The 23,200-nt window shown below is 47.7% G+C and overlaps 1 protein-coding gene across 1 annotated transcript; it reads left to right on the top strand.

The window, feature by feature from the left end:
* Positions 1–5,341: 5,341 nt before the first annotated feature.
* CCNE1 (cyclin E1) lies at positions 5,342–16,315 on the top strand. Its single transcript, XM_032486224.1, has 12 exons — positions 5,342–5,600; positions 6,078–6,129; positions 6,241–6,328; positions 6,550–6,618; positions 10,424–10,569; positions 10,692–10,827; positions 13,013–13,159; positions 13,696–13,791; positions 14,006–14,140; positions 14,250–14,361; positions 14,453–14,610; positions 14,919–16,315. The coding sequence occupies exons 2-12, from the start codon at positions 6,107–6,109 to the stop codon at positions 15,039–15,041; spliced, it is 1,233 nt and encodes a 410-aa protein (XP_032342115.1). The 5' UTR covers positions 5,342–5,600; positions 6,078–6,106; the 3' UTR covers positions 15,042–16,315.
* The last annotated feature ends 6,885 nt before the right edge of the window (positions 16,316–23,200 follow it).

Raw genomic sequence — 23,200 nt, 5'->3', positions numbered from 1 at the left:
CAGCCTCCCGCCACCATCTGGAAAAGGCTTTCTGTACCTTTCACCTTTGCCCCCTATCCATTCATCCATCCACTTATTTATTCAGCAAACCTGGCTGTCCAGACCCTGTGCTGGGCTCTGGGGAATGCTCAGGCCTCTAGGCCTGGGTTCCTCCCCGTCTACCCCCTCCTCAATGCCTTCTTCCTTCTCTCCCTGTTTATTTAATCCTGACCCTCCCTCATCCAGGACCTGCTATGCAGGCTCTGGGTCGGCTCTGAATTCCTAGCTCAGTCTCAAGGTCAGACAGCTAGGTGGCCAGGTTGATACCTAAAAAAGTACAGACATAGGGTGAAGCTGCCCCACCCACAGCGGCCGACAGCTTGCTGTTGCCCTGCATAGACGTGGGCCCAACCTTACCAAATCATCCTGTTGCTCAAAGAGTTGGAAACCCTCATGTTTTGCTAATATTATGTGGGCCACCAGCATCAGTCTGTGCCCTCTGTCTGGTCATGTTAGGCGTCAGTTACTGTCCACTTGCCTCCCGAGGGTGCGAGGTGCTCTTGGGAGCTTCAGGAGGGCAGGGTCAAGCCAGTCCACCCCAGGTCCACCTAAGCTTGGGGTCCTGAGGCTGCCAGGCCGATTAATAAGTGGAATCCTCTGTGACAGACGTCAGCGAGTGATGGAGGGAGGCTGCCATAGGGGTCAGGATTCCTGGAGAATCAAGGCAATGACCCAGGCGTGGCATCGCCAGAGCCACGTGCCAGCCAGCCTTGCCAGCGCGGACTTTCGGGATCTACAGATCTTATGGGCCTTGTAGGGCCTGCGTGGGTCTAGGGGACCACCAGAGGCACGCCGGTGAGCACAAGTGGACAAAGTTTGACAGTTCATCACCCTTTCACTCACCCATGACACCCATGACTCTCTCTGTTACAAGTTATGGGAAACCCAACCCCTACTGTCTAAATAAACACGTGAAAATAATTGACTCCAGCATCCGGAAAGTTCCTAGTAATCTGGTCTTGGGCTTGATTGGATCCAGGAGCTCAACAAATCAGAAGACTGCCTCCTCTCACCTCAGGCTCGCCTTCCCACGCCCCTCCCCCACACCACCCCTCCCCCAAGGACTTCCCTCTAAGAAAGGTCGCCCTGAGTGGCAAGATGGCCTCCTGGTTCCAAACTTCTTCCCATCAGCTTAGCAACTCCAGAGGGTTCTCGTTGGCCCAGCTTGGGTCATGTGCCTACCCCTGAGCCAATCACATGGTCAGGAATGTGGTGCTCTGATTGGCCAAGTCCCCTCCCCCATCAAGTTCAAGAGTGTGGTGCTTCAAGGAAAGTGTGAGTCCCTGACCAGGAGAGAGATTCCAGTGCTTCCTCTCTCCAAGCCCCTGCTCTATGTCTTGCAGCTGTGCCTGCCTTCAGAAAACCCAAGATGAGGCGATTTCACTGAAAGCTGGGGATACGGTGGTCAGGCACAGAACAAAGCACTCTTGTGTCTTAGCTCATGCTGAGGGGGTCGCTGGTTTCTGCACGACTGCCCCTCCCCCCAAACCTGGTGGCACACGCCCACTCCTTGAAGCGGCTTCAGATTCGTCTCTGTTCCTGGCAACCCGGAGCTTAGTACACAACCCATAAATGTCAGCTGCCATCACTGCTCTATCATATACTACCATTAAAGGTAAATTTTAGCTTTCACTGGAGTTTTCTAATTGACCACAGCCTTCTATCTAAAGTGTTGACCGGACTTGCCTTCCAGTGTAAGAGAGGGTTAGGCCAGGACTGGGCCACCCACTGGTTTCTCAGTGCCCCCCTCGGAATCCAGGGCAGTGTGAGCTTGATCTGAACAGTAACCAAGTCTTGGGGAGCGTGGATGGGCCCTGGACTCCGGCTGACCTGGCAGGCCTGTGCAGACAGATCTCCAGGGCTGAGGGAGGACAGGAGCCAAGCCTCCGAGGCCTTCCCACACTCAGTTCCCTGGCGCTGGGTCCTGCTCATCCTGCCTGGCCCCCACCCCACAGCCCACACCGGTGCAGCTGGTCTGACCCCTCTCCCTCTGGTTTTCCTGTGCGTAGCCTCACAAGACCCCCCTCCTTTGGCTCAGCCAGGCAGCCACAGTTGTCCAGCTCTGCCTGATAACAAAGCCTGGGCCAGCTCCATTCCCAGTCACAGCCCACGCCTTCCCTGATCAACTCTCTCCAGCACTTTTTAACTTTTGTGAGATGCCTTTAAGGAGCTGTTATGTGCCCAGGAAAGTGCACATGATGGGCCAACACTGTCAGCAGGCAGTTTCCTGAGCCCCTGAAGGCTGTCTGGGGGCCCCTGGTTAAGGAATCCTACCTGGGAAGAATTCTCCTCTTGCAACCCCCATGGGCTTCGTTCTTCTTAATCCTTATGTCCTGGCTCCTGTCCTCACCCTCCACCATCATCAGGACCTGAACCACATATGAAGCTATGCCAATGCCCCCAAATTTCTTAATGAATAATAATTGTTGATACATATCAAACATTTACTATGTGCTAGATACTACTGCAAAATGTATTATTGGTATTATTAACATGTTTATTCCTCATAGCGACCCTGGAGATTGAGATAATTAAAATCATACCCATTTTACAGATGAGGCAGTTGAGGCACCAAGAGGTTAAGGAACATTTCACAAAGTCTCATGGCAGAGGGAAGGTGCTGCCCTCCCTACATAGCAGCCGTTTTACCACCTATAGTGCAATCCTCAGTCTCCCTCAAGGCTGAGCCAATGCTTAAACACAGAATGAAATGAACTCAAACAGCCAAAGGGGAACTGCTCCAGACAAGTGGCCATCAGTGACTTCTGAAGACTCCACGCCTTTGTGAAGGCTGTTTCTACTGCTTTGGCCACATCTCTTCTATAGCCTCTGCCAAACTCCTTCATCCTTCCACCCTACACGCTGCTTCCTCCAAGCAGCCTTCTTAGTGTCCAAGAGTAGACTGGATGTCCTTGCCCTCAACTCCACATTAAGTTGCAGCCCCCAGAATTTTCCCATCCTAGTCCTTATCACTCTGTCCTGCAACTGCCAATCTATGTGACTGCCTCCCTTCCAGACTGGAAGCTCCTGAGTGGGCAGGGATTAAAGTCGGTGCTTTACTTTGTTTTAAATTGTTTTTGAAAAAATAACTTTTATTTTTTATTGAACTATAACATATGCTCAGTAAAGTACACAAATCATTCGTGTGTAGCCTGCTGAATTTTTATGTATGTACACACCATGTAATGATCACTCAGTTCAATATATAAAACACGTGTTATGGTAGTGCCTGGAGCCCCTACCCCAGAGGGTCTGATGTTGTCACCATAGTTTTTGTCTTCTGTTAAACTTCAAATAAATGGCATCGCACAGGAATACTGTTCTGTCTGGCTTCTTGTGCTTCCCACTATGTCCATGAGAGTCACCCATGTTGCTGCATGTTTCAGTGGTTTGTCCTTTTTATTGTTGCGAAGTATTCCATAGAATGAATATACCAAAAATTTACTTAGCCATTTTACCACTGCTGAACATATCAGTTAGGATAGGGAACATCAGGAAATCTCATTCTGGTGGGAGTATAAATTGCTACAACCGCTAAGGAAAGCTGTTTTGTCTATCATTGTTATAATAACTGTCATTTACTGAGCATTTACTATGTGCCAGGCACCGTACTCAGCCACTCATCTGCATTATTTCACTTTGAAGGATTTAGCTCAAAGCTGCCATTTTGAAAATGTTTGCAGTAAGTGTTATTGTTATTAGCTAGAGGCACAGGGCTGGGAATTCAGGAGCCTGGTTTCCATGCCTGCCTAAGCCAGCCTGAGCAAGTCATCTCAGCAGCCTTGACCTTAAAACCCCCAGAAGGTCAACAATCTGCTAGCAGGGACCTCTGGGGATGACACACGTCATGCCCTCCAGTAAGAGCCAGGCTCCAACTTTGAGAAGATGGAGGGAGAGGGCCCAAGACTTAGATTGTAAATCAGGAAGGGCTTGGGGGTGTTTAGGGGCCCTCTGCTACGTGCTTCTTCTAGAAGTTTAATAGTGTAGGTACTTTCAAGGCATGATTTTTCAATATCTCTCACTGGCCTGTAAACCCCTTATATAAGGGCTTGGTCATTGTGTTTTTCAAGTATTTGTTCACAAATAAGATTTAAGTGCCTCCCCTCCTCCAGGCACCATGCCAAGAGCTGAGGGATAGAGCAGTGAATGAGATAGACAAGGTAGGGACAGGAGCACCAAACACAGAAAGAAGCAAGAGACTTGTGGTGGCAACACTGTGACGGAACCGCGGCAGGGCAATGAGGTGGACAGGATCTCCTGGGGAGGGGGGTGCTCTAGATTAAGCAGTCACTGAAGACTTTCAAATTCTTGGGGAGGATGAGCAGCCTGATGGGGCCAGAGTTGGGGACAAAAAACTCCAAGGCACTGAGATGAGAAAGGACAGAGGGTGGCCAGAGGAGCTGTGAGAGGAGGTGCTTGAAGGGGAGGTCTGAAAGGGGGTGAGGGCAAGTTCATGCGGAACCCTGAAGGGCAAGGAGCGTGGATTTGACTTTACAGCCGGCTGATGGGAAACACTTTTAAGCTAGGGAGGGCTGCATGGAATCTTAGCATCAGAAATGTGTTCTGATGCTCAGAAGTTTGGGGGTAAGGGGCTCACTTGTAAGGTGCTCGACTATTAGCTGAATGAATGCACGCACGCACGGACATATGGGTGGACGCGCGTCCAGAAATAAAGCTGTTCAACAGGGGGCCCAAGACCTGGCGGCCTGAGGCCCCAGTTCTAGGCCCTGTGACCAGGCGCTGTGACCTTGGGCACATCCCCGCCCCTATTCAGGGCCCGGAACCCAGCGTCTCGGGGGCGGGGAGGACGTGCAAGGAGGGACAGTGCGCGCGCGCGGCAGGCCGACGGATGGCGGGTCTTCTGGCCAGACCCCCACCGGGGCCCGAACTCTCGCCGCCTGCGGTGTTTACATTCCACCCGCGCCGGCCACGCGGCTTTTTGCCGCTGCAGCGCCGCTCGGCTCCACCCCCGGAGCCCCGCGGCCCGCCCCTTGCCGCGCTCGCGCCAGAGCTCACCCGCGTCCCGCCCTGCGCGGCCCCGCCTCCCGCGCGCGCCAGCCGGCCCCGCGTCCCGCCCCGCGCGGGCTCCGCAGCTCGGGCCGCGCAGGCCCCGCCACGGCCCGAGCCCCGCCCCCCCGGCGCGCAGGCCCTGTCACTTAGCCCCGCCCCGCGCTGGGCCTGCCCCCTGCGGTTCCGAGCGCCTGGGCGGGCCTGCGCTGCGCGGGGCGGTCCTGAGGGCGGTGGCTGGGCGGGCCCGGGCTCTCGGGTGGCCGCTGAGGGGCTCCGAGCCGGCCGGGGCGGGGCGGAGGGTGGCGGGAGGGCGCGAGGGCGGGCCGGGGGCCGGTTCCGCGCGCAGGGATTTTTAAATGTCCCGCTCTTAGCCGGGCGCAGGAGCAGCCGGCTCGGCCGCCAGCGCGGTGTAGGGGGCAGGCGCGGATCCCGCCACCGCCGCGCGCTCGGCCCGCCGCCGCCTCCCGCCTCCCGGCTTCGCGCTCGCCTTTGCCTCCTGCCTCCGGCCTCGGCTCGTGCCGCCTGCCTGCCTGCCTTGGAGACGGCTTCGGGTAAGGGCCCAGCCGCGGGCTGCCGGACGGCGCGGCAGGCGAGGACTCCTGGAGCGCCAGGGTCGGGTCGGGCCGGGCCGGGGTGGGGGTGGGGCGAGGCCGGGTCGCCGGGTCCCCCGAGGCGTCAGCGCGGGGTGCCCCGGTAGGGCGGCTCAGAGACAGGCTACGGGGAGGGGTTGAGGGGAAGACTGAGGCAGCCAGGGCCCCGAGGGAGGCGATGGGCCGGCGAGGGTTTCGGGGGGCGTCAGGGCCACCCCCAGTCCGCGTTCCGACCCGGCATCGCGGGCTGCTGGCGGCGCCGCGGGTGACAGGCCACCCCGGGCCCATCGGCCATTTTCCCGACCGGCCCGGGAGGCTCCCGCCGCCGCCGCCACCCGCGCGGGAGGGGGAGGGGGAGGGGTGCCCGGGGCGGGCTGGCGGGTTCTGGTCCCCCTCCCCTGGCCGTCCTCACTCCACTGCCGCTTCGTGTCCCCCCAGGCCTGAGGTCTGATCCTGCGCCCAGCGCCATGCCGAGGGAGAAGAAGGAGAGGTGAGTGGCCTGGCCGCTGCGGGGAAGGGGAAGGTGTGCAGTGGTGGGGGAGGGGTGGGCTGAGGTTTGGGGAGAACTCAGCCTTACCTCTGTGCTACCCTGGCTTTGCAGGGATGCGAAGGAGCCGGGCACTATGAAAGAAGAAAGCGGCACCGATGTCCCTGTTCGCTCCAGGAAGAGGAAAGCAAATGTGGCCGTTGTGAGTACAAAGGAGACAGGTGGGGGAGGCTTCCCCCCCATCTTACCTGGGTACCAAACTGGGTTCTGCCCACGTAGTTACTGATGGGGGTTCAGCGAGGTGTGTTTGGCAGAAACGGTGGTCATAACCTTACCAGCTTTCTTTTTCTTTTTTCTCTCTGTGTTTTTGTCTTTGGACTGTTTTGTGTGTTTCCTTGCCGTGTGGGGGGTGTTTTATGTTAGTTTTTGCAGGATCCAGATGAAGACATTGCCAAAATTGACAGGACTGTGAGAAGCCAGTGTGGCAGTCAGGTAGGTACACTTGCTGAGTGGACCTAAGTGAAGAGTCTCCTTTTCTTGGGTCACGTTGAGCCTCATACTCGCCTCCTGCTGAAGGCTTTTTCTCTAACTATGGCTACAGTGCATATGACGAAGCACTGTGCCTTTCAGTGGGCACTGACCTCTGCCAGCCTTGGGATTCCAGGAACGTCTGTGTTCGTGACTGACATCCCTGAGATTACAAATATGTGCTGATGTCTGGAAGAACCAGAATGGACATCACATAACTCAGTCCTCTCCTTTTGCCCTTGAGGAAACTGAGACTCAGTTAGAGGAAGAAAGTAACCCAAAGTCCAGTGCAAGCCAGGGGCGGAGTCTGTCCTGCAGCCTAGTCTTTAGGCTGGTGAACTGCTGGAGGGCTCCTGACACGGAGCTCTTTGGGTAACCGTGATGGAGGTTTATGGGTGCTCATAAGCAACTTCTCCCCCATCCACACTTGTGTTTTTTCATCATGGTACGTTAAGGACTTCCCTTCCCTGCTCCCACCCCAACTCAGTCATGTTGCAAACATTTTCCCCCTTTCTGAAAATTCTTCCAACCCGTCCGGCAATTACCTGCAGTGATCACTGCTGACTGGGGCTCCACCTGGCCTCCACTGGAGTATTAGTGGGGCATTCTGTGTGATGACATGTGCATCTCAACACGTTTTTTTAATTGACTAGTCCATGTCTCTTGCCCCTCCTTCATGGATTTGCTGCCGTATTTCTTGCATGCCCATGGTATCATTATAATATCAGAAGTCCCTAGAAGAAAAAGCTGTATTATCTCTTTACCTCCAGAAATGACTGGAGATGGTAGTTATGGCTCCAGTAGGGGAAGCAGCCTGTCTCCAAACTAGCTGTTCAGGCCTTCTGATGCTATAATGATAAAAGCTGAGCAGGAATAGTATTTGAGCCCAGGGCAGTGGTCCCAATTAAGTTAGCAGTGGTAGCATCACTTTGTAGGGCAGTGAGCAACAGCCACAGCAGCTGAGTCTGGAAGAGCGAAGGGCTTCAAAGTAGTGGGCCACATTGTTTGCAGAACACTTGTCACTGCACATAAGACCCTAGAAATTAGCAGTTCTGGGGAGGTTCTGGTGAATATTGAACAAAGGGTTGATGTTTTCTTGCTGTATTTGCAATACTTCAATTTGGGAAAGGAAATAAGAGTGTATTCTGAGTTCTTTCTTTTTTTTTTTTTTTCTTTTTTCTCCCCTTAATGACTTCAAACCAAGCAAGTTGATTTTTGAGGATCTCTACTAAAATAGATCTCTACTTTGTGAAATTCAAGATTATTTATTTTCCCAGCTGTGTTTTAAGTTGACATTTTTTAACTGAGGATGAAGCAAAGCCACCCCTGTTTACTTTTTGGAGTTTTAGAGTAGTTTCTGTTCTCAAAGATAACCTCAGATGCCTAAGACAGGGCTTAGGCCCTATCCCTGGACTGCGGAGAGTTGATAGATATGATACATGAATAGCCATATTATTTCCCACTAGAAGGCATTTTCATGGTGATTCAGAGATTAATAACAACAGGTTTCTGCACATTTTGTAGAGTGGATAGCTTGAAAATTACCCATCATTATGGAGCAATCAATGTCTTTTGTTATTTCTCAGTGTAGATTCATGAAGCTAGAATTTTGGGTAACAACCTTTTTCCCTATTAAGTACACAGAATTTTTCTCTGGAGTGATCATAGTTCAGCCCTTTTTCAACAGCCCTGAGCTACCTGTAGCCATCATGCTCAGCTCCAAGTAACTGCTTCATCAAGACCACGTGGAACCTTTGATTCTTACCTTAGGTTTTTCTTAATGGAAATAATACTTTTTATCTAAAGTATTTAACATATCCATTTTGTTGTTTTTTTTTTTTTTTTTTTTTGCAAGAGACAACTTTTTTAGTGAAATGGAATCCTTAACTTTCTACTAGTTACTTCTCAGAATATAATTTTGCGTAAGGTAGTTTTACTCTTTGTTAAAGGTGACTTAAATAGTCAGGGGTGGCTAGGAGTAATCATGATTGGTCTCTTGCTATTTCCATTCCTTCCTAAAGTCAGACTGATCTTGTTCTCTTTGAAACATGGCATACACTTAAGTTAGTAGACTTCATTATCTTGCTTCATATATTGGTTCCTAAAAAGGCCAACTTTGGGGACCATTTGTCTGCTTGTGGTTCACACGATTTGTCTGTGAACTGCAGGTTGGGAACTGTTACCATTTTATCTCCAAAGGCCTGCTCTCAGCTATTTCAACCATCTGGCTGTAGAGGGTGACACCCAGCTTCTGCTTTCAAAACTAGAATTCATTCTTGAATGGAGAGCAACTTAAAGCAGTTGTAATATGACCCTTTTTGAGTCAAGGAAATGCTACCAGCACATGATACTAGAACTGGAAGAGGAGTCTGCCCTTCTCCAGCAGCTGTTGGCAAGGGCTGTCATGGTTAATTTGCATGCCCAATTCTTTGCGCATTGGATGGAGAGGAGCTTTATCCAGCTTTGCTCTTCTCAGTACACTGAAAGTGCTCTGGCTTCCTCTGAAAGTGGCCGGCGTGCTGTGCTCGCCTCCGTGTCCCGTATCTTCCAGGCAGCACTTGGAGCCCAGGTTGCCGTGTTCATGTACAGTCTTCTCAGTTGTCTCTTTTCTAGTAAACAGTAATGATTTCTCTGCTTAAAAAAAAAAAAAATGCCAAGAGTCAGACTTTTCAAAGAGCTTCCATGCTGGCAGGGTTGTTAACATGGCACATCTTACAACAAAACCATTATTTTATAATTTTAAAAATCAATCATTGTCTCTTAGAGTAGTATGATAAATAGTACCTTTAAAAGGAAAAATTTTTAAATAGCAAAATGACATTACTTTCCAAATACTAAAAATTGAACAAAATTAAGTATCTGGGATCTTTAAAAGAGAAGCGTTGTTTTGGTTTTTAATGATAGTTTATTCAGTTAGCAGTTATCACTCTGTAAGGGTTTGGGTTTCAAAGGTCTTCAGGAGTATCAAGACTCCGTCTACACACTTAGTATATATCCTGTGACTGTTGCTTGATTTGCTTCTAACTAGGTGGATATTCCTTTTGTTTCATTTTGAATTAAGGAAAACCAAAGGTCCCCATTATGTAATATATTTGGCTTGATCTGCAACCAAAGGAAGATGTCACATTTGATGGGTTTTGTTTTAAAATAGGGGAGACTTCAAATATAGATGGCAATCAATTTACATTTTGTTCTTTTGTACTTGTGAATGTGTAGTGCTTATGTAAATACTTTTATTGGAAATTCTGTCTTTCACTCTTAAGAAATTTTAGTAGGTTAGTTGTACTTCTTAAAAAAAACAAATGTTTGAATTGTGACCAGATAATCTCACAACACACTTTAGAAGCCATGCTGTAATACCTCTCACTGAGCTGCAAATGGATTTTATTCTCTTTTTTTTTCCCATTCAGTAATATAAGAGCTGTTTGTATTTTGTCTAACCCTGCCTGCTTCCATTTTGCTGCTCAAGCACCTCGTATGAGGATGGTGATGTGGAGGAGAAAATGTTGCTAAAATGCTTTCTTAGGTATTTACTGCACAAACTCCTAAGCTTAATGACAAAAATGAAATGAAAGCTTGGAGTCATTACTGTGTCTTTTACCTATGCTTGCTATCTCCATCTTAATTTAGGCCAGAATATTGATTTAGACCTGGAGATTACTCTCCAGTGTGAAGACATTTTCTGTTTTACTGGCTGTTTGACAAATCAATGAATGTAAAAACAGCTGGTTTACATCAAACATTTAAAAATGTGTCTTTCTTTTTATAGCCTTGGGACAGTAATAAAGTCTGTGAAAACCCCTGCTCCTTGATTCCCACACCTGACAAAGAAGAGGATGAACTGGTATACCCGAATTCCGTGTATAAGCCTCAGAGCTGCACACCGTCCAGAGCCTCACCGCTGCCCATCCTGAAGTGAGCCGCCGGCCGAGTGCCTCCCAGACCCCTTACTCCCTGTACGCACTCCCACCTCCTCAGGGTGGAAGCATACTGACACCTGTCTTTTGTTTTTTTGGCTTGGTTTTGTTTTTCTGTAGCTGGGCAAATAGAGAGGAGGTATGGAAAATCATGTTGAATAAGGAAAAGATGTACTTGAGGGATAAGCACTTTATGCAGCGGCACCCTCTTCTGCAGCCTAAAATGCGAGCGATTCTCCTGGACTGGCTGATGGAGGTGAGCCGGAGCCTTCCTGGTCGCTAGGACCATTGACCGCTTCTAGATTCTTCTGTCTGTTATGGGCTCTTCACGTGTTCGATTCCACTGACACATTCTGTGTCTCTGAACCGTGGCACATATACTGCAGTAGTCTAACTTTTTCGCTTATGTACTTTCTTAAAAGAATTTTTGAAGTCTTAGATATTTATAAGTTGGCATCTTTTTCCCTCAAAGTTTAAATAGTTGCAAAGGTTATATTTTCCAATTAACTATAAATGTTTGGTATTTGATCTTTGTTAATTAAATTGCTTTTAGGTGTATACAGAGGAATGTGGATAATAGCTATTTGACAGCCACTGTCGTATGCTTTAAAAATAGGTGAACGAACTTATCTCCAGCAGTCAGAAATTTTACGTCATTTTTTTTTAATTCCTTGGGATCTGTTTCTCTTTCCCCACAGAATTTTATCCTCACAAAATATATCGTTCACATCTTTTATTGATCATACTATCACTTCTCTACAATAATTGATCAAAATAACAAGTGTTACAAACTGTGATAGACAACTGTTAAACATTAGAAGTAATGCTGTGTAGGCAGTGCCCCTCTTCCTGGGAGGAAGTGTGGGTGACTCAGTAGTGGCTTGATTAAGGGACACTCCCTGGATGCCTCTGTAGGCCCTGGGTGGGTGAGAAGTGGGTTTTCTTCTGTGATGTGGAGTGATATCTCAGGCAGATCTGTTTTATGAAAAAGTATATATGCAAGTTGAGTGTCTAAATATTCCCTAAAAGTGAACTGAGCCGTGTGCCCTTTAGAAAGTCTGTATTGCCAGGGGTACGCGTGCCCTGTCCTGCACGTCCTACAGTCAAATCCCCTGCTGCCACTTAGTGACTGTGTGCCCTGGTCAGGCAAGTCACCTAACTTTGAGTTTTGGTTTTCTCGTCTGTAATATTTTCTAGCAGTATTTTCCTTGCAGAGTTTGTGTGGATTAGAAATTGTGTATATGAAGTGCAGCGTAGAAAGTAGGCAAGGAAAGATAGCTTTTTTTTTTTTCCATTCTTGATTTGTTTTTCTTCATTGGTCCCTAAAAATGTCAGCATAGAAAAGGTACCAATGTACAAATTCTTTGGCAGGCCTGCTTAAATCTATAGGCCTTGCAGGTGTCCACCAGAGACCCAGTATGGCACATAGCCCTTCTGGGCCCTTTAGAACATCTTATAATTCCTTGAAGCATTAGGTGTAGTATGCTCTAATCTCCTAGGCTTCAACTGTGATGTTGTGACTGAGAGGTTCTATTTTATATAATGGCAATGGATGCAACTGATACTTCAAAGGAATGATTTTCTATGAAAGTTAATGAAAAAATGAAATACCATTGAAAGGATGGAAAAGAGTGGTCACCGTTATGTCTTCAGTGGAACGAAACCGGAGTCCACAGTTCACAGGTTGTCTGCAGCGAAGTTACGTTGCCCAGCCCCGGCCCAGCCAACAAGTCTTACGCAAGAAAGGCGGTGCTCGCGCTGTGTGCCCGACTGTGAGCGGGCGAAATAGGGCTGGAAGTTGTTTCCTTAGAGAACAGAAGCTCTAGTTTCGCTTCTAATCAGATTGTAGTTGTGTGGTTTTATAAAAACTGACTCTGAATGTGACTCCACCTGGACTTAGAAGTGCTCTTTGGTGACTGATGGAGTTTTTCACTAATATTCCTGTTGTTTCCTCTGGTGTCTTTTCTACTTACTAACCCCGTGAATTATACTTAGAAGAGATGTACTGTTAGGAACAGCAGCTTTATATGCATAATCAGACATTTGGTGATGGTAATGAATTGAGGTCTGATATCTCCTTGGTCCTTTTCAACTCCATCATGTAGACTGCTTGGCCACACCTCACAGCAGTCCTGTGAGGCAGGCAAAGCAGGTGTTGTCCTAATTTTGTAGTATGTTCCAGCTTTCAGGCTTTCATACTGAGAGTGCCCAATGTGAAGAAATGTGGTAGTTCTTTTCTCACATCGTAATGGAACTTATAAAGGGGACACATTTTTATTGTGTATGTGCTTAGGGGCAAGCAAGGTCACCATCCCTTCAGAAAAGCCACGTTCTCTCTCTTGATTTGGTTATATTATCCTTCCCCAAAAACTCATGGCAAGTTTTTTGTCTGTCTCTGTTCTTCAAGTCACTGTTCTAAAACTCACTAAATATTTTTTCAGGTGTGTGAAGTCTATAAACTTCACAGAGAGACATTTTACTTGGCACAGGATTTCTTTGATCGGTATATGGCGACACAACAAAATGTTGTAAAAACACTCTTACAGCTTATTGGAATTTCATCTTTATTTATTGCTGCCAAACTTGAGGTAAATCAATTTTGAAATGTTTGTTATGTAATACGTGCTTTTCTTGACTGCCACTGGGATTAGGGGAAGAGGTCAACTGCTTGTTTAAATTTTTCTAATTTGAGGCCTTCTAAAATTAAGCCACATATGAAAAAGGCTAGAAGTTAATCAAGAAAAGTAGTATATAAAATGCTTAGGTATTCCTTTAATCAAAAAAATTGAGCTTTGACCAAAAAGGATTAAAATTTTGGTGTGAATAGAAGGGCGGATGGGCCTAACTTTCAAACATGTTGCTATAGGTATTGAAAAGGTGAAAATTTCAAAACTTCCCAATGAGTAAAATTTTATTTATTGATTGATGAGGGTGAGTGTTCAATTTCTTTCACAGTTCATTCATTTTGAACCACTGAGTGGTTCTTGGATTTATCCCATCACTGTACCCCCTTTTTCTTTCTATGTCAGCATACTAAAAAGAACAATTTGGGATGTGCATTGGAAGGTAAAACTATTAGAGACTGGCTTTTTGCTAGTAGTATCTTCCTTTTATTTCCTTTTAGGAAATTTATCCTCCAAAGTTGCACCAGTTTGCTTATGTTACAGATGGGGCTTGTTCAGGAGATGAAATTCTTACCATGGAATTAATCATTATGAAGGTAGGTTACAAGTTAATTTTTCAGTCCTTTTTAAGAATACATACATAATATCTTTTCTACGTTCAGCATGAGTGCGTCTGGCTGGGTGTTCTCCGGCTGGACACATTGTGGCATGGGAAGCGGCTGCATTTTGAGCTGCTGTAGAGGACCAAGGGGAGGAGAAATGTCTTTTTCTTTTTTCAACCACTGGTCTCTTTTCTCTGTTTTCCCTCAGGCCCTTAAATGGCATTTAAGTCCCCTAACCATTGTGTCCTGGCTGAATGTATACATGCAGGTTGCGTACCTAAATGACTTTTATGAAGTCCTCCTGCCACAGTACCCTCAGCAAGTCTTCATACAGATCGCGGAGGTGAGCAGCTCTGTTCCTTCTGTGGGGCTGCCCACCCACAGCTAGACTGAGTCACTCCAGGAGGGATGTGAGCTGGCCGTCTCCTTCAGTGTCCTTTTCTTCTCCATAGCTTTTAGATCTCTGTGTCCTGGATGTCGGCTGCTTAGAATTTCCCTATGGTGTGCTTGCTGCTTCTGCCTTGTATCATTTCTCTTCATCCGAACTGATGCAAAAGGTTTCAGGTAAGTTGACTTCCCGGTCCATTCACAAGGTGTATTAAACCGACAAACCCAGATGTAACCAGATTGAGCCTATCGTATATTTTCATTGCAGGGTATCAGTGGTGTGATATAGAGAAGTGTGTCAAGTGGATGGTTCCGTTTGCCATGGTGATAAGGGAGACAGGAAGTTCGAAACTTAAGCACTTCAGGGGAGTTCCTGCTGAAGATGCGCACAACATCCAGACCCATATAAACAGCTTGGATTTGCTGGTCAGTACTGGTCCTTGCTTCCCAGACAGAGTCTTAAACCTGCTGGAGTAGCTAGCCTCTTCACTTCCCTTCACACAGGCTCCAGGTATCCCCAAAAGACTCCAATTCTTTTAATTCCTTGGGAAAGAAGAATTGTGGTCAACAGATCCCGTGTCTAAGTATCATGCAGACAAGATACTTTTAGATTGTTCTTTGCTATTTTTTTCCTTCACTTACTTCCATTTAAAAAAAAAAAAAAAAGCACAAAGTAAAGCCCAAAGGATACTTCCTTCCATTTTAACATTTCTTGCTTTTATTCTTATCAACAGGACAAAGCCCAAGCAAAGAAAGCCATATTGTCTGAAGAAAATAGAATTTCTCCTCTCCCCTCTGGAGTCCTCACCCCACCACAGAGCAGTAAGAAGCAGAGCAGTGAGCAGGAAACAGCATGACCACACCATCATCCTCCACCAAAGACAGCTGTGCGCAAGTGCCTGCTCCAAGTTCTCTCCTGTGTCCCACAGCAGAGGCGTGCGTTCGCTTTTTCAGACATTGAAATGGAAGAGTGTGTCACTTCTGCAACAGAGGGTTTCTGTGGATGGCATTGGACAGGGAGAAGTGTGTTTTATTGAATGCTTAGATTTTTTTAATAAGTGGGTCAAGTACACCAGCCACCTCCAGAACACCAATGAGTGCTCCAGATGCTGCTAAGGAGGGTGATACTTGACTTGATTGACTATTCACACAAATAACAAAGGCTTGAAGTTGAGGAGCGCCACGTTGCTGCTGGCCTCCCCTCGGGTGTTCTGGGTTGTGTTGTAGTAAGTGGAACAGGTGGTTGTGAGCGTTGTGATGCGGAGCCCACAACCAGCTGTGCTGGGGGCCTGCCCTTTTCCATACTATCAGTTGACAGTGTACAATGCCTTTTATGAACTATTGTTTTGTAAGTGCTGCTACGTCTATCCGTTTTTTAATAAAGATAACACTGTCTTTGAGACAGCTGGTTTTATGAGCTATGTCTGGTAATTTAAGTTAGGAGTCAACTTTGAATGTGGCTGTATCAAGTTCTCTTTTTTTTTAACTTCATGCTCTTGAAGCTCAAGCCTTTCAAGCAAATACATTAATAGAAAACTTCGGACGTGAGCTTCTGGCGCAGCCTTACAGGCCCCTTGAGGGCCCCTGGGTTGGGGATGAGGTTCCAACTGGCATTTTCCCATGACACCCTGTGCAGCGGGAGCTCCGGTCGGGCTCGCGGGCTGGCCCTGGCAGTGGTTGTGAAGTCACATCTGCATCCGAGAGGGTTCTTGGGTATGATTCCTTCCCTGGCACAGGACAAAGGTCATGAAGTATCTGTAATTAGTGTCATTTAATAATCTTTTCGTCCCCACCCAAACCTAAGGCATCTTACCTAAAGGAGTTTTGTTCGGAGAACTTGTTAACCCAACATCATAGCCTCAAACTATACCTTGAAAAAGAAAATGCAAAGTAAAATTGTATGTAGCTCAAGGCCATGATGTTCGTATACTGTCTGTCCCCCAGCCGTTGATGGAATCACCAAGTGCCTTTCGCTTTAAGGCCCCAATGTGTACAGTTCACATCACACTTTGTGGGACATTCTCAAAGGGGTGGCCTCGTGGAGTCTTGTGTTTCTCTTTCTCACAGTGCTGTGGTGTGTGTATGGGTTCATTAAGGGAGGGTGAATGAGCAAATAAATATCATTTATTTTCAACTTGGTATTTTATTATTTTGCAAAAATCTATCTGAAGTAGAAAGAACTACAGCCATTTTTAATCTACCATATTTACATGAAATTTGAGAGAGACCCTACTTCTTCACATTGTGATGTTCTGGCAGTTTTAATACAGTTTTCCTAATAAAAGCATTATAAATCTACATGTAATGGTATTTAGCCAATTGATGCTCCTAGCTAATTAGTTCTACATCCCAGAGATGCTCCTGCCTTAAAGTAGTGAATTTTTAATGGTGATCATTTGTGATTTGTTGGAAAAATCCTAAAAGTGGTTTATTTACATTTGACATTTTTTTGTGCAAAAATTGGGCACTGAAAACATTTCTATTTTCCTATAGGTTTATGTAAGTTTGAGAGCTTGGCAAATGTGAGGAAACACTGGTTTGAAAGTATGTTTGAGGCAAATACTTCTTGGATCGTTTGGCAGAGAGTGTTACTGAGTGTGCTGAGATGAGGGTACCTTACATGTAAATTGTGCCTCATTTCTGGAGATCAGTGTTGTTTTTTTTTTTTTAATGGCAGTGTTGCCACAGGCAGCTCTTAATAATCTGTGCTAATAAAGGATAAGTCCCAGATGGGTAAGTGAAATCCACAGTAATCAATATTTTCTGTGGCTCTGCCAAAACCCCGAAGAGCCACTAGCAACTGAAATCAAGTTTCCCCTCTCAGAGGAGCTTCCTCCACTTGCTAGTCGTCAGTACAAACTTTGGCCCCTCACTGGTTGGCTCCATACCCATCTGCCAGATCACTTGTTCCGCAGTTCAGCTGAAACCGGCGGAGGCAAGGTGAGACCAAACAGACAGCAGGGGTGGAAATGGCAGCTCTAGTCAACCTAGGTGAACAAAACGCTCTGAGGCAGAGACGTGTCAGCAGGGAGGACCCAGAGAAGGGAAGGGGTGTGGGCCCTTGGTCTAACTTGTGCTAGAGCTGGAGAAACAGTAATTTTATCGACAAACCATGAAGACAGATTCGATCGTGGCAGAGCACACCCCATCCTCGTGTTGCACTCTGGCTCACAGAACTCACCAGAGCTGCTGGCAGGTCTCTGTCCCCTGTGCCCGAGGAAGAAAACACTGGCCTTCAGGTGGTAGGTGCTGAAGGTTTTTCCAGGCCATCCTCCTGGTGTGGGGCTTGGACAGCGCACTGTGTTACGGAGGTCATTTCATGCTAAGCGGGTGAGTAAATGATGCTAACGTTCACATCACCCTTAAGTTCCCGAGGCCGTAAGTACAGCTGTGGGCCCTCACAGATTGGCGCTTAGTGTGAGGATATACTTCCGGCCTCCAACTCAGACACAAAAGAGATTGGAGTTTATTTGGGCAAAATTAGGCTCTACCTCAGCGCAGGGAAGGAACGAGAAATCAGATCTGATAATGTCTAGTCATATTTACCCAACCGTGCATTTTCCTACCGCATGTTCAACATTTTGAAATTCAAATCACATTTATACCTTGGACATTGTTAGAAGACTATTTTTATCCCGGCTATAATCATCTAATTTGCTGATTACAGGTCTCAAATTGCCACAGAGAACTCAATTTTTGAAAGAATTGTCCTGTTTGATCAAATATGTTATTCAAGCAATGCAGTCATTTGTTCCACAAGGTTACCTGCCAGGCAGAGCTAACCAGGAGTAATAGCATTAGAAGCCTGTACTTAAAATCAAGCATTAGCTAACCTGTCTGTGACAATAGAGTCTTAAATATAATTTGCTGCAGATACTTCAGTTCCTGCACTGACAGACAATTGCATTTCGCATTCAATGAGCATAGATTTTTCCTACCTCATCCCAATTCCAAATTTAACTCCAGAAGACTCTAATGTGCCCAGTTTCACAGGCTTACCAGGTACCATTTCCCAGAAGCCTCATACAGGAGGGCAATGGTATCCTCTATTCAATAAACACTCCCTTTGCCCCCTTTTTAAATCATTTTCCTGATCAATGCCAATTCCCCAAAGTGTGTAGCATCTGCCTGTGCGGTGAGGTTCACGTCTGATGCTGGCTCCCCTGGCTCAATGCAAGAGCTCGTCTCCCTGGGGAGCCCCTGCTGCGTGCTGGGCACCACCAGTCCAGGGCCCAGTCCAGGAGCTCAGGTGAGCCTGGGAGACAGGCAAACCACTGGAATCCCGAGGGCAGCCATACAACAGATGAGCGTGGAGTGGAAGTCCTACTTGTGCTCGAGAGGCAGACTACTGAGTCCTCCCCAGGAGGCATCAAAAGCGGAGTGGAAGGAGGGAGGCGAGGCAGGAGAGGTGAGAGGCCACATCCCAAAGGGCTTCTGCATGTGAAGCCCAAGAGGGGCTGGATATCCCTGGCAGCAGGGCCAGTGTTTGAGAGGAGGGGAGTGAGGGCTCAGAGGGATGTGTGGACACAGAGGTTGAGGAAACAAGCCCAGAGTCCTGCTTCTGTGCCACAGGGAAGTGCGCAGAACGTGAAGGACATGAAGGAAGGCGACGGGGGCCTCCATGAAAACACCCTGCATCAATAACTAACTTCCACATGGCTCTGCCGGAGGGATGGCCCGCACCCTCTGCAGGCCTCAGGGATTTCGGCCCCTGCACCTCTACATCCTCAGCCAGCTGGAACCTCACCTCCCGCAGGAGACGGCCCCCATCTGGGGCCCACACTGACGTCACCTGGACCTGCCACCATGTGTGATTTTGGGCACCATGCTTGACTTCTCCACGCCTAACAATTCTCAGCTGTGAAATGGGGATGATAACTCATTTGTGTTATAAAGTTAAGAGGGAGTTTAAATGGGATTAGGCATGAAAAGTGCTTAGCATAGTACCTAGCACGTTAAAAGGAAAACATAATTGATGGTTGACCTTGCTGCTGCTGCTGCTGCTGCTGGTGATACTAAGCTAGGCTGTCAGACCGAGGCCCTAGCGGGGAGTAGGTCTGCAAGGGGAACGCCAGGAACTCATGGCACTTGCTCTGAGTGCCCTTAGCCTCCTAGGCTCCTCCCCCGGGATCTGTGCCCCTTGCCTCCCCAGGCTTCAGTCGCATCTCTCTCCTGACCTTCCTGGGCAGCCTCCTTGAAAGGATCATATACACCTGCTGTCCCTCCTCCTTCAGGCTCCTCCAGTCGGGCTTCTGTCCCCACACACCACACACTGCCCTCACCAAGGCCACCTAAGACAGCCATGTGCAGACCTAACGGCCATGTGGCACTCTTTAGCCTTCACAGCACTGATGATCCCACCTTCCCTCCAGAAACCTTTTGCCCTCCCTTGATTTGTCATACCCCACCCCTATGCCACCCCCATCACACACCAGTTACCATTCCTTCCAGGCCCCCTCTCTGCTCAGCACTAGGTGGTGGAGCCACGGATCCACCGCCCTCAGCATCCCTGTTCCTGCATCCACGTGCAGGCTCACCACTCACTGAGACGCTGCTTCCTCTCTGTCTCCCTGCTCCAGCGTGGCATCCCCTGCCCTGGGCTTCAAACCAGCAGAACCACCTGCCTGAAGGGTGCCTCCACCTGGGTATCTCTTCAGGGCAATACTCACTTCACCATCTTCTAGGGAAACTCCTTATTTCACCTTCCATTGTTAATAGTCTTCCATTGTTAACAAACATGTGAAAAGCACTCAATTCACAAGTCATCAGGGAAATGCAAAATAAAACCATCAGATCAGTTCACACCCACCAGATAGCAAAAAATTTGAAATGCAAAAAATAATACAATGACTACCTGTGGACCCATAACCCAGATTTGCCAAACCGGCTTCATATAATTTTATTTTTTTAAGGAATACAACATCACAGACACATTTGAAGGCACCCTGATAACCCGCCCCAAGCCCACAGTTTTTCTTTCCTCCTCGGAGGAAACCACCAACCTGAGGTTGATACAGATCATATCCACACATATTTTTAGAATTTTATCTTTTCTATTTGGGTCCATAAGCAATAGATACACAGAAAACACTGCTTTGGGTGCTTTTAAAATTCACATAAATGGAATCAAATCTCACACATACCAGTATTTGCAATTTTCGTTCAATGTTGTTTTCAAAATGTACCCATGTTGATACATGTCGGGTTGTGTTTAATCGTTTTTAACTGTGATAGAGTTTTCTCTTGAGTGAATTACCACGATGTCTATATCCCCTTCCAGGCTGGTCCACAAGTAGGTTTCCAATTTTTTCACCATCACAAACATGCTGCAGTCAACATCTCGTGCACACGTGTGCCACATGTGTGAATTCCATAGGGCACATTCCCAGACATGGAACTGCCATGTTAAAGGGCAGGTGTTTCTGCAACTTTGCTAGATGTGGTCAGTCAGCTACTTCCCCCAAATTCTGCCAACTTATGCTCCCAGGTGGGGAGTGTAAGAGTTCCTGCCTCCCCACGTCTGCTCCAGCCCTTAGTCCTGCTGTCTTGTCTTCCCAATAAAATTGCTACTATTTAACTTCATTGGTTTCTCTATGATTACAAAAGTGGAGCGTGTTTGTTATCGTAAGTTAGAATACTACAAACCAGTACAACAGAGACAATGAACATCCCCCAGAAATACCATTCCATTTTGGTGTTAAAACAGTGTACATTGCTCCAGAATTTTTTTCTGTCCATACACTAACATATAAATAAATGAAAATATTTGCTGTTTTTCTAGAGAGCTGTTTCATTCCATCGTATCATCTCTAAGCTGTTTAAAATGCCCATGAACATACAGACTTGCTCCCTTTCTGTTTTTATTTTTTGGTGGTGGCCTGCAGATTGATTTCATTGCTTAGCACATAATTTTGGAGCCTAGCACATTAAATATCTGCTCCATGGGTGGACGGATTGGTTCTAGTCCTTTTCTGAGCAAAGAAGCCGCACAGCTCCCGGGAGGGTTGCAAGGATGGGATGACATACAAGAAAGTGCCCAGGCTCCAATGCATCATCAGACAGAGTACTAGACAGACCATCCATTCCCCAGAACTGTGATGAACCAAAAATCTAAACTTAACATATTCCAGCAATCATAGCCTGAGTTATCCAGAAAGTTCTCTGTGTCTCTCTTGCTAAGCACCTAACCCAGTTGCCTCTCGTTAGAGGCAAGCAGTGAACGTTCAATCTGTGTGAAGTAATGACTTCAGAAGAGCTGGCCCGGGAGTTCCGCATCCTCCATCCCCTCCTTGAGGCTGCGGGGGCCCCTGGGGCTGTCAGGATGGACTAAGAGGCTGTGCTTCAGGCCTCAGGTGCCGTGCTGGCGTGGAGCTTCGTTGTGTTTGGGCTGCAAAGGGGTATTATTACTATTATTATTATTATTAATTATTATTATTATTATTATTTTGCAAAGGGGTTTTAAAATATTTGAGCCAACATTTAAAAACGTGGGACAGCTCAAGGAAAGATACGGCCCCCCAGCTCCAGCTCTGGTAGCACGGTGGGCGGGGCCTGGGGGGGTCTGTAGAGACCCCGCCCCTCCCTGCCGCCTCCCCGGCCGCCCATCGTCCTTGATCCTAACTTAGGTGCTGCCGGTCTTGAGAGGATAAATATTTTTTGTACCAGCGACTCTACCAAAGTGAGAAATCCGTATAGATTAAGAAAGTGGAGTGTTTCAAGAAAACTAGCAGAGAGAGCCTATTTCTCCCTGGAAGTGCGGGGTATTTGAATGTGTTTAATATTCAGGACAGTGTCTTGGGGTCCAGAGGCATGTTCCTTAGCTGCCTGGCTTCTACACGCGTTTGAGTTTCAGAGTAGCTCTCACCCCAAGGCCTGTGGCGCTTTTGGCCCATCACTTGCCTGCCCCCGGGCCTCCATTTCCTCATCCACCCTGTGAGCAGTGTGGCCACAAGGTACTCTCAGCACGCACCACATCTGGGGCGGGGCCAGCCTCTCAGGGTTTAAGAGTTGCTTTCTGTTTTTCTTCAGACTTCCAGGTGGTGGTAAAAGACGAGTTTGAGGTGCTTTCGGGTATGCAATCACACTTTAGGGAACCCCCCCCCCCGCCCCGCTACTTCCTGTCAATGCAAAGGAGTTTCATGTCTCTAGGTGTGGAGGGCGACAGGGAGCAGGGCAGAAGTCAGACTGGCAAGCAGGTGGCTGGAAGCCTGCAGAGGCTGAGAGCTTCCTCGTCTCCCCCTGGGCCTCCAGGCCTGCTGGTGACCCTCAGGGTGACCTTGGACCCTCAGCCCAGTTAGGGCATGTCAAGGCCAGAGGTAGGGCAGGTGTGACTCCAGGGCTGCTGCCAGAACATGGTCCCCCACCCAAAGGCTGGTGCCTGAAAGGTCACTGGCCTTGCCAGGTGGCCCTGGACATGGTCATCCCGGAGCACGCCATCCCTCAGAAGCCTCAGCCTGGGGCCTAAGCCTTTGTTCTTCTTGAATGGAATCCCATCCTATGCTGCTGGAAAACCCTCTCTCTCAATCTGCCTCTGTGATGGAGAACTTTGAGGCATCAGAAGACAAATTGCAACTGAAAAAGATGAGTTTCCAGATCCCGGGAGTGATTTTCTACACTGTTCATTTTAGCCATGTCCAGGGCAGCGCAAGAGATGACTCGCCTGTGGATGAGATAGATGCAGAAGCCAATAAAGAATTCACGGGAAGCACAAAAGGCGGGCTGTGTGGGGTTTATTAATTATATTTCTTTTATCCTCACAACAATGGCACGTCAGTAATCTACACTGAATGTGCCCAATTGACGCTAATGATTTCATCCTTTTGTTTCTGTTAAAAAAAGAAAAAAGAAGAAAGGTCTGTCTGCCCAGCTAGTCAGCCCCGGCATGAGCCTGGAGCCCAGCAGGCCCTGGAAGCCCTCATCTGGGCCCATCTCTCTGTCATTTTTGTACCCTGGCTCTCCCTGGCAATGCCAACAGCAGTCCTGCCTGGCAGTGGCCATTTGCTGAGTCCCCAGCCGG

Source organism: Camelus ferus, chromosome 9, assembly GCF_009834535.1.
Source record: "Camelus ferus isolate YT-003-E chromosome 9, BCGSAC_Cfer_1.0, whole genome shotgun sequence".
In the NCBI taxonomy this organism is placed as follows: Eukaryota; Metazoa; Chordata; class Mammalia; order Artiodactyla; family Camelidae; genus Camelus; species Camelus ferus.
Note: the sequence above shows the minus strand (reverse complement) of the source record. Positions and strands in the feature narration are given on the sequence as shown.

Excerpts from the sequence above, each read along its gene's own strand:
- CCNE1 (XM_032486224.1), top strand. The coding sequence starts at position 6,107 with ATGCCGAGGGAGAAGAAGGAGAG. Across the intron at positions 10,570-10,691 it reads TCACCGCTGCCCATCCTGAA|CTGGGCAAATAGAGAGGAGG; the intron begins GTGAGCCGCCGG and ends GTTTTTCTGTAG. Across the intron at positions 14,611-14,918 it reads TAAACAGCTTGGATTTGCTG|GACAAAGCCCAAGCAAAGAA; the intron begins GTCAGTACTGGT and ends TCTTATCAACAG.